Source organism: Colossoma macropomum, unplaced genomic scaffold, assembly GCF_904425465.1.
Source record: "Colossoma macropomum unplaced genomic scaffold, Colossoma_macropomum, whole genome shotgun sequence".
NCBI classification, from domain to species: domain Eukaryota; kingdom Metazoa; phylum Chordata; class Actinopteri; order Characiformes; family Serrasalmidae; genus Colossoma; species Colossoma macropomum.
Window position 1 is genome coordinate 15,722,076 of NW_023494803.1, and position 14,552 is coordinate 15,736,627.

The 14,552-nt window shown below is 38.2% G+C and overlaps 1 protein-coding gene across 2 annotated transcripts; it reads right to left on the minus strand.

Moving 5' to 3' along the window:
* Nucleotides 1-831: 831 nt before the first annotated feature.
* LOC118824042 (MAPK/MAK/MRK overlapping kinase-like) lies at nt 832-14,189 on the minus strand. Of its 2 annotated transcripts, none has more exons than XM_036593948.1 (12): nt 13,941-14,189; nt 13,557-13,671; nt 7,207-7,296; nt 7,046-7,116; nt 6,720-6,798; nt 6,448-6,496; nt 6,096-6,274; nt 5,887-5,988; nt 3,612-3,785; nt 2,599-2,719; nt 2,195-2,389; nt 832-1,247 (listed from the first exon to the last, which is right to left on the minus strand). In XM_036593948.1, the coding sequence occupies exons 1-12, from the start codon at nt 13,945-13,947 to the stop codon at nt 1,170-1,172; spliced, it is 1,260 nt and encodes a 419-aa protein (XP_036449841.1). In that variant the 5' UTR covers nt 13,948-14,189; the 3' UTR covers nt 832-1,169. The 2 variants fall into 2 exon arrangements, with proteins under 2 accessions (XP_036449841.1, XP_036449842.1); XM_036593949.1 differs by having other exon boundaries at nt 2,195-2,386; nt 13,941-14,188.
* Between the last annotated feature and the right edge of the window lie 363 nt (nt 14,190-14,552).

Sequence of the window (14,552 nt, forward strand, 5' to 3'; positions counted from 1 at the left end):
ATGATAAATTTTATTATCGTGACACACAAAATGCTTTTCTGAGCATATCATGGATATCGTCAGTACTTAAGAGTTTTTAAATGTGGCACTACTAGATTATTGGATCTGTGTGTTGAAATATCACAATACATATCACACATCGTGAAAATATCTGTTGATAAACACAGTGCAAAATCTGAGGGGGAAAAAAAATCCTTAGGGGCTATTTTGCCTCACAATACCCTGCATGTACCTCTCTGTCATGAATGGATTTAAAAAAATACACTGTAGCTCAAAAGCTTGTCTATCGCAAACTATTGCAAAACAATGTCCCAGGCATCAGACAGTGTATTCATAACCATTTCCTGTAATAACGTTGTTTTGTTAGTTTTAGAGGCATTCCTAAATGTAAACACTGACAGAGATCAGAGGTAGAAAGACAGAAAAAGGAAGTCAGGCAACATATGGCTATTTTAATAAAATGGAATAAGACTGCTTTTGTTCTCGGACAAGCTTGGAATGACGTCATGCTGGTTCTGAGTCATTTCTAGAAGCAGATTCGTCAAGAACAGACCGGCTTGTCTGACGAAGAGCTAGACAAGGGCAATTGAGTTGACAGCTTCCTTTGGCTTTCAGTAAAAAGAAACACACCCAGATAAAAAAGGAGGAAAAAGCACCTGACCCTTTTACTTAGTCATTGTTTTGAGTTCCAGTTTGCTTTTAATGGGTAACTCCACCCAAAAAATGTATCTGCCACTAGTAAGCTTAAAAGGCATTTTTCTCTGCCAAATGCTTTTCTGGACAGTAAGTAATATTTCTGCACTGCGCAACACCACCCCACCCCACCCCGCAACACCACCACCCACAATCCGGCAGATGCAAAAAGTTACAAATGCATGGATATAATGGTTCTGACTGCTAACGCAATCAATAATACAGAGCAAGTGTAAAAGTGTGAATTGCTGGAATTGATTTCTATTTGTTGAAATGATAAAAACACTTGCACAAACTGCATGGTATTACCAAGGCCTAATAATGGCAAAGTTTAGTCACTTAATGGAATTTGTCCCTCCAGAGTGTGACATTGCTTGCTGTTCTAATTTAACGCTCAAACATGGTTTACATTTTTATGAGTGCTCAATTTTCAGTTGCACGTTAGTACAAGCTGTTGCGCATTTAAAGACTGAACTTCAGTAGCCTCCTCCTTTCCTCTCCAGAGGAGGCATGTAGTAGCTCTTCAAAGCTGAACGGTGTGGATCTTCCCTGGGCTGTAGAGTTGAAGAAAACAAGTTTAGATCAGTTGAGCAAAGGAATGAGCAGCAACTGTCACAAAAAAATTAATTAAAGGTTAAACTGCTGTCTTTTTTAAACGCTACTTGCTATTTGTTACAGTTAAAATCTAATCAATACACTGTGAAAACAAAACAGTAGCACTGGTAATAACATAGTGTGAAAAACGAGCTACTTACTAACCAGCACAACTTCTCAGAACATCTGTGTGAAACCATTATAGTAGGTATTTTAGAATCACAATGTTATTTTGTTCTATTTGTAGGCTATTCTTTGTCATTTAGTTTAAAACATGCCCACATGCCTAAAAGTAGGTGAAGTATTAAAAGTGAACTATTAATTAATGTGCATTTTCTTTAAAGCTGCACTATGTAAGATTTGAGGATTTGGAGACCTCTGTGGGAGAAATGTGTAAGTGCATGCATTGTGGGGAAGAACATTTTGTAACACTGGTTGTTCTTCGGACCCCAACAAGTGGATGAATCTGACACTTTCAAGTGTGTAGAAAGAATATTCAAAAAGAACTTAGTCTAAACTTAGTGAAGGAAGTGTCCTCTAAGAAAGTACTTATCTAGTAGTGTCTTTGTATCTGCATCAGTACAATGATGATTTTGCATTTGAAGCCTCAACTAAGAGCCAAACCTTCCTTCTGAGCCTGTGCATGTGATGCTAATACGTAAAGACTTATGACATAGCCATAAATCTGACCTGATGAGCACATACACACTATATTTTAGCATGTTTTTTTCCTTCCTGACTCAGTAATGCTTTTTCAGTTTTATTAAACAACTTATGTGTAGTGTTTCTAAATACACCTATTTTTAAAAAGTATAGAAAATAGAATATATGAACCGATAAACAATGATGACGAATGAATCACAATCCACTCCTGCACTAGTTTGTTTTATTTAGTGTTTTTGTTTACCTTGGTTGAGTGAGAATGGCACTTTTTGGAGGTGATAGCTGGCAGGGACCCTCTGTGTGGTATGGCCAGAGCTGGTAGACTGGGCATGGGGTAGGGGACTTTTGGGGCAGGCACCACCACATTCAGCTTAGGTAGCTCCACAGGATAATGGGGCATGCGTCTGCTGAGAGGGTTGCCGACATGCTTAAGCTGCTGCTGGATAGAAGAGGACAACAATTCACCATTTCTCTAAATCCAACAAACGTTTTCTGCATTTTGTGCTTTAGTCACTATGACCTTTGTAGATTGTTGTCTTTTTCTTTAGAAATTAGATTGAATGCATTATTATTAAGTGAATTCAGCAACTTCACATAATAGTGGAAAAGTGTTCCAAGCAACTGTACTGGGTGGGTTAGTTATCGTACCTGTCGCCTACCCTGTCGGGCGATGCGCCACAGGTGCTCCACAGAGCTGGGAGTCGCACTGGTCTCTGCTTCGACAGCCCCCATGGCCCTGTGCAGACCCACTGCTCTCCTTTCTGCCATCCTACAGACAACAACTCTCATTCTAAAAAACTGCATATCACTGAATTTGTACTGGTCTATATGTGTTTACATTATGCTTGAGTTGAAGGATTCATCCTACAATGCTAACACTGCGAATAATGAAAGCTTACGGGAACCAGGTAGCATGATTTATTTGGATAATGTTAACTGGTGCCTGATAGCTTGAAAGCCTTCACTTAGCCTCATTGGAAGTTTTAGGTGTAATCTATTTGACAGGAATGCACCAATATTGGAATTGTGAGTCGATGATGATACAGATGCCAATACGTGAACATTTATAAAATGTAGAAATTTTGATTACATCTACCTGGATTAGTGTTACAAAGAAATACAACATTACTATAATACACCATTAAATATCAGTTTGAAATATCAGTCAAATCTAAACATCTATCCAACACCGATATGATACCACTTCCCGCTTATTTAATGTGGTTTGAGTGTCAGAATCTGTTACCTCATACCTGCTTTATCTTTAAAAGCTAAGCAGGTATACAGGATGAACAGCTGACCCCAAGATGTTCAGTTAGACTGTTCGAATTTGCATGCATTAACAATTCCATTATTTTTTGGTAAGAAACAATACAAAAACAAAATGACTCTTATACCACTTTTTCCTTTTATGACAAGAATGTTTGTTTTTAGTATTCAGAAGCCAGTCAATCCATCTCTTTAAGCAGCTGCCCATGCAACACTCTGGGACAGAGAGATAGATGATCTGGTCCCAGATGGAAATGGCATACCTGGCCTTCATTCTTAGGTCTTGTGTGTTGTAATTTAAACACTGCCTTTAGTTTGTTCACCTGGTCAGGAGTGTTTATTAGAGCTCTGACACTCATTATATTTCTGTGTGCATGACAGACTGAGCTTACCGTAGCTCTCTGAAGCAGACATGCTGCAGTGCTACACGGGCGCTGATACGTTCATCTGGATCATAGGCCAACATCTGGTACAGCAGAGACAGACTAGGCGCAGAGCACTGAGGGATCAGCTGAGAGAGCCCACAGCCTTTCCGAGGCAGAAAATCGAAGTGCATTGCACGAGACCTTAGTTACACGAGAGACAATTACCACTGAATTGAAATCACATTTTTTGATGAAGTGTATTATTAAATATGACATACGACCAGTTTTTCCTAATCATAAATCTTAATATTAGAACAGAAAATGTATATTTAATAGTTATACCTTTATCTAAAAACTACATATTCTGAATTATGAAGATTAAAGATAGCAAAAATAAAGCTTGATGTTTTGAAGTGTTGCAAGCGAACTGTCAAACAGCAACTCCAGTGTCTCACTGCCTTTTGGCGACATTCTACTCACCCATTCAAGCTCTGCGTACAAATGTGTTTATTTCAAAATGTTTAAACCTTATGTGAACATTCAACAAAGATGGGCTCCTCTAAGCATCCGACTGAGGCTATGAAAATGAAGTTAATTCATGGCTACAAAGCAGGAGAAGGCCATAAAAAAGATCTAAAAGTGCTTCTGCTCGCAATTTTCTTTTTTTTGTCTGAAATGGGAGTGCTTCTGGTGTGCTTTGGGGTTGTGTGGCAGCCAGTGGTGCAGGAACCATTACATATTCCAGTAAAATTGTTTGCTGTAGAGGTTGAGTTTACTTCTGTTTCAAAAAGCAACAAAATACATAATTTAGCCAGACATTTGCATACAACTGTTCTAATTCAGCAAAATGTTTGAAAGAATTAGGATTAGTTCCTTCAGAGACAATATAGAATCAAAAGGGCTTAACAAATGAAGGAATTTTGAACTCATAGTGTAGCTTCAAATTTTGCATGTAGAAATGAATAATTCCTAAGTTAGATATAAAAATAGGAATATTACATAAAGTCTACATTTTATTAAAAAATAATTTTCTCTGAATATTCTCTGAAATATCTTACATTAAAAGTACATCCTGCAATAAATTACTCTGTTGTATGAATGTATTAACATGAAACCAGTTGATTTCAAGTGAACTATTATTCTTAGTGTTGTATTTATACTCAGCAAGTATTTCAACTCAGTTCAGTCATTCCATAAGCTGTTAAAATGCTAAAAGAAATTTTACATGATTGCATGAGTTACACTAAAATTTTTATTTGAAATTCATGATGTTTAGAATTTAGACCAGCCTTAAATGAGTTCGTGTGGAATGACTCTACTAGTTTCAGATTCCAGAAGAAACATCAGAACAAGAATTGTGTGTCAGGAGCTTCATAAATTGGTTTTTAATAGCTGAGCAGCTGCATGCAAAACTACGATCGCCAGGCACAGTGCCTAGTGTTGGGTGGAGTGGTGTAAAGCATCCCACTACTGGACTCTGGGGCAATGGAAAAGTGCTCTCTAGAGAGATTAAAAAATTATTCTGCCAGTCTGACATACGAATCTGGGTTTGGCAGATGGCAGGAGAATTCGACCTGCTGAATGCACTGCGCTAACTGTAAAGTTTGATGGAGGAGCAATAATGGTCTGGGGCTGTTTTTCATGGTTTGGATTGACCCTTAGGTCCTGTGAAGGGAAATCTGAATGCTAGAGCACACAGTGACATTCTAGAGAATTGTGTGCTTCCAGCTCGAAGCAGCATCCTCTAGAGCTTGTCCAAACTAGCAACAGTTGCTGTAAAAATGTGGGTAGAGCATGGATAGGTAAATAATGCAATACATTCTGGCTATGTTTCTGAATGACCTAAAACTTAAATATTGTCATGATATTATTGAATTATCATTTTTGTTAATTTTGCTCATTTTGATGGCATCCCATGTCTTTTAATAAAAATGAGTTGCATGTGTTCTTTACTTACTGCACTAGATGTGAATAAATGAATATATAGACATTTATGTTTCAAAATTTGGTGGAAATGTCAGTAAATTCTCTTTTTGAACTATTACCACATTAGCAAGTCATAGTGTTGACTGGTACACAAGCAATTACTTTGCACGAGAAGGAAAATAAATTGTTACACATCAAGTTTTTCATCAAGGCCAAGTAAGACGGAATACTAGAAGGCTAAAAATATTTAGTCATATTTTAGACATACTGGGATATAATTTAGGAATATAATGGTATAAATAGTAATCATTCAGTTTTTTTTGGCATACTATAAGATCAAACTGCACAACAAAGGTTAATCTCAGTAAAAACTCACTGCTTGAACTTCTGAAGGACCATGCTCTCTGGCGTTCCTAAAACATCATGGATCTTGGACAACTGATCCACCTCGTTACTCCCTGGAAACAAGGGACTCAAACTAGAAGACAATGAGATAAAGCACCTGATTAGAAAAATAAAAGGTGAAGTGCAAAAATTATTCAGAATTGTGTATGTTCTAAACACAGAGTATCCCATAACACAGACCTCATAATTTCAAAGAAAACGCAGCCTGCACTCCACATGTCCATTTTGAGTGAGTAGTAGCCATCTGTGAGTAGACATTCTGGAGCTCGGTACCACCGGGTGGAGATGTATTCTGTGTGAGGAGGCTTGGAATAAACACTCCTGCAGGAGCCGAAGTCTGCCAGTTTCAAGACGTCATGCTACGGAGAAAACTGGTCATGGGTAAGGTCGTAATTGGTAATTAAATTTTTGTTTTGAGACTTTTTTTTCTTGTTTGAACCAAGCCTCTTTTACTCTTTTCATTAAAATGTGAAGCTGTATGTGTTCTGTTCCAGTTTTCATTTACAATTTTTGAGTCTTGAGGTTCACTTACTTTGATCAAAATGTTCTCTGGTTTCACATCTCTGTGGAAAATTCCATTGCTTAAAAAAACAGACCAATCAGTTAATAAACTGGCATATTTTGAGAAGTGATTTATAAACAAGAGAATCTAATTAGAGCACTACAACCTGCTGTTTAAGTGAAGCCCTGTTCAGCAAAACTGTATGTGATGTCAGTGTTACATTTCAAAAGATTAAATTTTGCTCTGTGTTTGAAATTTAAAAGGCATTACATGAAAGAGGAAGAGTTGATAACAGAACCTACCTGTGCATATGATCCAGAGCTTTACAAAGCTGGTACATGTAGTGTTTGACTTTGCTTTCAGCTAAGAGATTCTGCCTTCCTACAGATGCATGAAGTCATCATAATATATAATTATCACGTATAAACTGTAAATGAAGACAAAGCTAAACAGCAGATATGCAGTCAAGATCTCAAGTCTCCATATTCAGCTTACATTATTAAATTTTAATTACTCTATCTTACCTTTTATTAAGCAGGTGTATTTGAGAACATTTCATTTAAAGCTAATATGATCTGGCACAAAAGCTTAAATTACACAAACTAGCTCTGGAGGCAGTTCATAGTACCTCTAATCAACTCATAGATGTTCATCTCCATTAGTTCACATATTAAGGAAAGGGTCCTTGTGTCCTGGTCACTGCAAAAATATATTTGGCTGGGATTACTTCTTTGCACAGTACAGTTGTTGTTCATTTTTATTCCTTATTAGAAGGTGTGGTATACTTACAATATTAGTTCATGAAGCTGCAGTATGTTAGCATGTGGACTCAGTCTCTTCATTGCTTGGACTTCACGGAGGTTGTGCGCCTGTTCCAGGCTGAATGAGAGAGATATGTGGTCCAAATGGGTACATACCAACTGTCACTAAGGCATCTTCTGTTCAATACGTTAAATGTGAGGCTGCTAATTATTCATTTTGGGGAGTGAAAACAGAGAAGCAGGATATTTGACCAAACATGCTGACTACAGACTGACATCTCAAAACTGCAAATGTCAGTCCCGTTGTATTCATGATGGGGCCTGGAAGGCTGAAAGAACTAGTGTTGGATTCTGGAAGATGCAGAACAAAATGTTTGCCAACTGAAAATGAATGTATTTTTCATTCTAATAAGGTGTGCTTGCCCTTTCCTTTTGAATATGATCAAATTTCTTTCAAAAAGCTATGTTCAAAAAGCTTTTTTAATATTTTTCTTTCTAAGGTAGTCTTCTTGTTATTTAGAAAGTGCATTAACTAAAAAGTCATATGCAAAAGTTTCAGTACCCCTTAGGTAAATTACCTGTTTTGTTGATTTTCTAATAGAAAATAGGTTACACATCCTCTACATGGAACAAACCTTAATTGCATTTTCTGCTAATGTTAGTACATAATTTATTTGCTAAGTTTACCACATTGCAAAGAAAAAAAATAAAACATGCAGAGGTGTGCTCTCTGTAGAGTATGTGTACTTACATCCACTTAGAAAATCAACAAAACGTTTTTAATCAGTAATTTGACCAGGGGCACTCAAATGTTTGCATATGACTATACTATGGCAGGAGAAAACGAAAAAAAAGTGATGGGCATTAGGAAGAGCATGCCTGTCTACAGATGTTGTGATATTTAACTCTAAAGCAAATTTACAATCTTACCATCTTGAATATTTGTTACTTTGACTTAAGAATATCAAAGGTTTTCACCTTTGATTATACAAAAAAATGCCATGTGAAATGCTAATAAAAACAGAAATTGGTAATTAGTACATTCTGTCTGACCTGTATTCATTTGAAAATAGTACAAAAACACAATATTTTATGTAGAGATGAAACGGTTACCGGTAAAATTAATGACGGTTAGTAGTACCGTTTGAACTTTAAAGTATCGTTCAAACCGCGGTCGATTACCGCGGTGTGAAAAACTCGCTGTACAGAGTCAAACAAAGGCAGAATCATCCTCTCAGACGCAGCTCTGTGTGTGTGTAGAGGGGAAGGGGAGGAGGAGAGAGTGAAAGGGAGAGGGAGAGAAGGGAGAACATGGCGGAATGTAGTGACAGAGATTCGGACATATTTCAGCCTTCTAAGAAGACCAAGTCTGACGTTTGGTCATATTTTGGGTTTTATAAGAATGCAAAAGGAAAGTTAATTGAAGATGACCACCCTGTCTGCAGAACAGGCCGAAAGAAAATAGCGGCGAAAGGGGGCAACACATCAAACCTTACGAGTCACCTTCGCGACCACCACCCGCTACTTTTTAGAGAATGCAAGGTTAACTTTAACGTAGAAGTCTGTGGGGACTTCGAAATAGAAGAAATGTCATGGTCTGTGTGGTTCAACGTATGCTTATGGTTCGATAATAATATGAAATGAAGCTTTTAGCGTCAAAAAAACAAAAAAACAATTGGTGAATCAACTGTGAATGGAAACTAAAGCTTTTAACACATATTTCTGTGGAGCAGTGTCTCCAAAATGAGCTCTCAGTTAACAGTCACACAAGCTCTGGAACGAGACGCTGCAAAAGTTCAATCTGCACAGCTCCCCTTTCTCGTCTCGCTTGCAGTGTTTACTTTCTGAGAAGAGAATAACTGTCTCAAATCACTCAATGTCCCCTACATAGTGCGCTACTGTTCAAACAAACACGATCATCATATAAATAGGGAATAGGGAATTTGTAACCTATTGTTAATGTTGATTATAGATGACTTAGTTGAACATTTCATGCACTCTTTGGGTGAAGGATTTGCTATTTCATGATCCACGAAGTACACTACATAGGGAAGATAGTGTGCTTTGGGACGGGACCTCGCGCGAGTAAACGCTGTGTGCTGCTTTTAGGAAAAGCAGAGTTTCAGAGATTAAACTTTAGGAGTGTTTCTGCCGCAGCTCAGATGCATGTTAATTTGAAGTTATGTTTTTTTTTTTAAATGCTTTTAGAAAAGCAGCTCCACAGGTGAAGACACACTGTGTGAGTTCTACACTGTCTGCAGCTCACATCGCGGTCACACAATTCCTCTGTGATTTTGGCTGTTTTTCCTGGTGCACTGTGTTGATTAGGGGTACAGCGCCACAACGGCACAATAATGCTGCAATTGCAGTTAGGACAGAAATCCTCGAGTGCAACACTTCTTAGAAGTAGTAGTTTTCCATTAAGACCCACCTCAGAGTTGGTCGAGATTTAATTCTCTATGCAGGGAAATCCCTAATTATTATTATTATTATTATTATTAATAATAATAATTACAACAGTAATAATAATAATATTTTACAACAGTAATAATAATAGTAATAACAGTAATAATAGTACATTTGCTATTCTTTTGTTTACAGAGTATTGTAAGTAATACAAAAGTAATACTACAAATGTACTGACTATATTTTTTTAATGTTTATGCAAACAAAAAGTGCATATTGCTGCCAATTCTATTTGTGTTAATATAAAAGTTGGTGAAACGAATTTCAGTTTGTGTATCAGTATTTATTTATTTATTTATTTTACTTTTCAACGCTTTTGAACAATATTGCGATAATATTGATAATCGTGATAATTTTGGTCATGATAATCGTGATATGAAATTTTAATATCGTTTCATCTCTAATTTTATGTTTTACTTTGTGAACCTTTTTTTTGTAAACATAAGCTTCCAAATTTGATGCCTGCAAATCGTTCCAAAAAAGTTGGAACAGGAGCACGTTTACCACTGTGTTACATCAACTTTCCTTTTAACAATACTTAATAATTGTTTGGGGACTGTTAACACAAATTGATCAAGTTTTGAAATTTTTGCCATTCTTCACTATACAATAAGTCTTTAGCTGTGCAACTATACAGGTCCTTCATTGTTGTATTTTGCACACATTTTCAGAGTGAGGTGTGATGAACAGGTGTGATCAAAGTGATGGCCTTTTTCTTCCTGGCCTAGAGACCACGATGGCCATTATTTCCATAAACAATCTGAAAGGTTGACTTGTGCATCAGACCATTTTAGATAAGTTCAGGTCTAGAAAAGTTTTCTGGATGTTGCTGACATATGACTTCCACTATACAGTCCAGTCTTAACTTGCATTTGTGGATGCAGCGATGGAGAGTGTATACTAACAATAGTTTGTCAGTTCTCCCAAGCCCCTGTGGTTATATTCATCACCGAGCATGTTGGTTTTTATTGCAGTGCTGTCTGAGGGATTGAAAATGATTCAGTTGTGGTTTTTGGCTTTAGCCTTCACACACATAGATTCTTCTGGATTCCTTTTGATGTTATGATGCACCATAAAGGGTGAAATACCTAAAATCTACGCAATTGCTCACTGAGGAATGTTATTATTAAATGGTTAAGTGGTGAGACCTCAACTAATTCTCACTCATAAAGGACTAGGCCTTCCCTGGATGCCCCTTTTATACCCAAGCATGATTACATCCCCTCTTTAAGATGTTTTTGGAACATTTCAAAATGTTCCTAGTCTTAAACCACCCTTGTCTCAACTTTTATGGAAAGTGTTGCAGGCATCAATTTCAGAATCAGTGTATATTTACAAAAAACAATGCAGTTGATGAGGTGAAACATTAAATATCTTGTCTTTATACAGTCTTTTGCCCAAATACAGGCCTAAGTACATTTAAAAATCACTGCTTTCTGTTTTATTTGCACTTAACCTACTGTCCAACTTTTTGTAATGGGGTTTGAATTAGTAGTAATCTACTGATTACTCTTGGATTATTTAATGAGTAATCAGTGTAACAAGAAATTTTGACTGCCATGCGTAACAAAGAGGGCTTAATCAAACACTGGCGGACTCAGGTGTGACTTGAGGGCTGGGGGTTCCCATGGTTGAAAAAGCATCACTAAAGCGCCCTCTAAAGTGGCAAAAACAAGAGGAAGTGCCCTACTGGCTTCCTTTCACACAGGGAAAAAATTATTAGTGTACATTAAATAAATGCAATAAATTATGATGATGTGCCCTCAAGAGCAAGCAAATTTAATAATTTGTCTTAATGAGTGCCCTTTAGTGGAAAAAACATAATGCAGTGCCCTATAAGGTGTCCCTAGATGTGTGAGAAAGTGGGTAAGTTTCCTAAGTGCCCTCATAATGGAATAAACTTGACGCTATCTGCAAGTGCCTTTCTAATGAAAAAAACTCATGAAGTGCCCTCTTAGATTCCTTTCCAGATGAGAAAACATGATGAAGTGCCTTTGAAATGGAGAGTAAAAACACAGTGAAAAAAATTAGATTAACTGTATTTGATAGTAATAGTATATTTGAAAGTAAATTGTTGCCAATGATGACACAATTAAGTTTAAAATACTCAGATCCATTGTTAAAAACTTGGATTAAAAATGTCTATTCCATTCATTTAAACTTTCAGTTTTAGCTACACCATCTCTAGAATGTTCAGATGTCAGAGTGTGTGTGTTTGTGAAATAAATGTTAATAGTTCTCTCTTTGTTTTACTTTGGAAGTGTTTGTGAAATAAACAGTTTAAAGGTTTATACACTGACATGCCAAAAGTTATGGGACAGGAACTAATATTGTGTAAATGGTCACCAAGCAGTGAAGCGTAGTGGTCACCGGTCATTGACGTGTTCAGGCAGACCAGTGGACTCAACCAATGCCATGGGAACACACCTCACACCAGTATGGAACCACCAACAGCCTGAACAGTGCCTTGTTGACAACTGGGGTCCATGGATTCATGGGGTCTGCACCACACATGAACCCTACCATCAGCCTGAAACAATTGGTACTGTGACTCATCAGACCACACCACATGTTGCCAGTCCTCTAGGGTCCAGTTAGCAACCTTATGAGCCCAGGTAAGGCACTGAGTCCAGTGTCGCAATGTTAACAGGGGCACTGTGGTGGGTCTTCTGCTTCCATATCCCAATGAAGCTAAAGAACGTCTCACTGACCTGAAGGACATGCGGGATGTAAATGTGGAAATGTGGATGTTATTTCTGCCAGAGTCACTTGTCTGTTTGCACAGACAATACTAGCCAGACGCTGCCAGTCATGATCATTAGGCACCTGTGGGCGTCCACTGTGCTGTCTATTGTGGGTGGTAATGCCTTCTACGACGTATTCCTGGTATACACGTGACACTGTGGATCGAGGAATGCTAAATGCTCGCACAACTTCTGAAATGGATGACCCATCCATCTGGCACCCACTAACACGCCTCATTCGAACTCCAATAATTCACGCTGCCTTGCCATGAGCACACTGAACAGTGTTCAACCTCACTCACAAGATAATACCTCACAACGTATACAGATGTGGCTGTTTCCAAGCTGTCCCCTTGAGGTAACACCACTTCATAATCAGTTTACATACTGCTATCCCATGAATTTTGGCACGTCTGTTAAGTTCCCAGTGTGTTTTTATTACAGAGGTTTGTTTAATCTGGATCACCAAACAATAATATTATTCCTAATCAAAGATGAAGACTATTTTATAAAACATGATGCATCATAGCTTTTTGTGCACTGGTGGGGCCCCATGTTGTGCAGTAGGCACCCTTTTTATTTTTTCACCCCTGCCCGTCAAACAGCCTAAGTCCACCATGGTAACAAAACATTAACAAACTATTGAGAGCACTCCAAAAATTCAAAAATATTTCACTGAAAAAGATGAACATTTGAGCTGTTAAAAACATACACACATGTTTTACACATTATATTTATAAGGATCTGTGGGTACCTTAATTATCATTCACATTGCAGACTTTTGCCAATTCATCGAGAACACACATTTTAATAGATTCCTTTGTCTATCTTGTACTCTATTTTAACCAAGTAATTCTTACATGTCCAATAATATTTGTACTTTTATACTTTTCTCCGGATCCAAACGGAACATGATCGAACATTAATTTAATTCCAGTTCAGTCCCAGACATCCAGCGCTAAGCAAACAGCACTGTGGTGTCTTGTTGAAGGAATCTGAAGAGTTAAATGCCCAAGAGTCTCTAATAGCTGACCTCACTCTGCCTAGGTCACTACAAGTGCGCCTTTTCATGTAGCTGTCAGGGTGCGGGACTCAAGCGAGAGAAGCCTCACGCCTATACTTGACGTCTTGAGCCAGAACATACCAAACGAAACGTAGCCAGGCTTACCTGTTAATGCTCTGTTTCATCGTTTTACAGGCATAGTACTTCCCGTCCTTGAGATTTTGCACTTTCACCACTTCTGAAAACGTTCCCTCTCCTATCTTCTTGACTATTTTATAACCTGCGACGAAAAAAGAACATTATCGTTAAATCCGCAATAGCCAAGATTTTTTTTATTTTTCACGTCGGAGCTCTCAACGAGCGTCCAACGATTTTCTCCGTATGAGCTAACATAACGTTAGCTAGGCGGTGTCCGCAAACAGTGCTTTAGCATTCACAAGCGAATAAAAATTCAACAGCTCGGTTAGCTACAGAGATGGCTAGCGAGATGGCTGGGCTCTTCAGCATCGAACACTCTCTTTTTTGTCGATTCTAACACTTTTGACTTACTATGCATTCTTAAGCGTTGACACGGGTCGTACGAGAACGAGCCACAAAAAAACAAGATTTTTTAGCGCACACATAGCGACGGTCACATTGTGCATTTAACCTTAAAAGCCACATGTAAAAACACCATCGTTTTGATTATCAGAACAAGTTCCCAACACCGAGTTCGCCTCGGCTCTCCAGCACCGCCATGTTAGCTTAGCTAGGTGGCTACCGTCGCCCTGGTAACGGGGCACGCGCCCGGGCTCCACTCTGACCTGGGGTGAGCCAAGACAGAAAAGTCAATGAACACAGAAACACACATTTCTTTCACAACTACAGAGGCGGTTCTCTCACTTAGCTATATTATTGCATGACGTTTCGTCTGGGCCCCTCGGGACGCTACAAGGCCACGCTGGATCTTTGGAAGCATCTTTAATGACACCGAGGGCAACGGTTATAATAGCGACTCACCTTTCTTAGAGAGAGAGTTGCTGAGCGCTTGTCCGGGCTCCCACCGTTTCTTGTCGTTGTCCATTGGATGCATCGCAAAGGTGCTCAAAAGCTCATATGTGCTGTTTCTCTCAGCCTATTTTCATATCTGTGCAGCATGTATTAAAAAAACCCTTACCATAA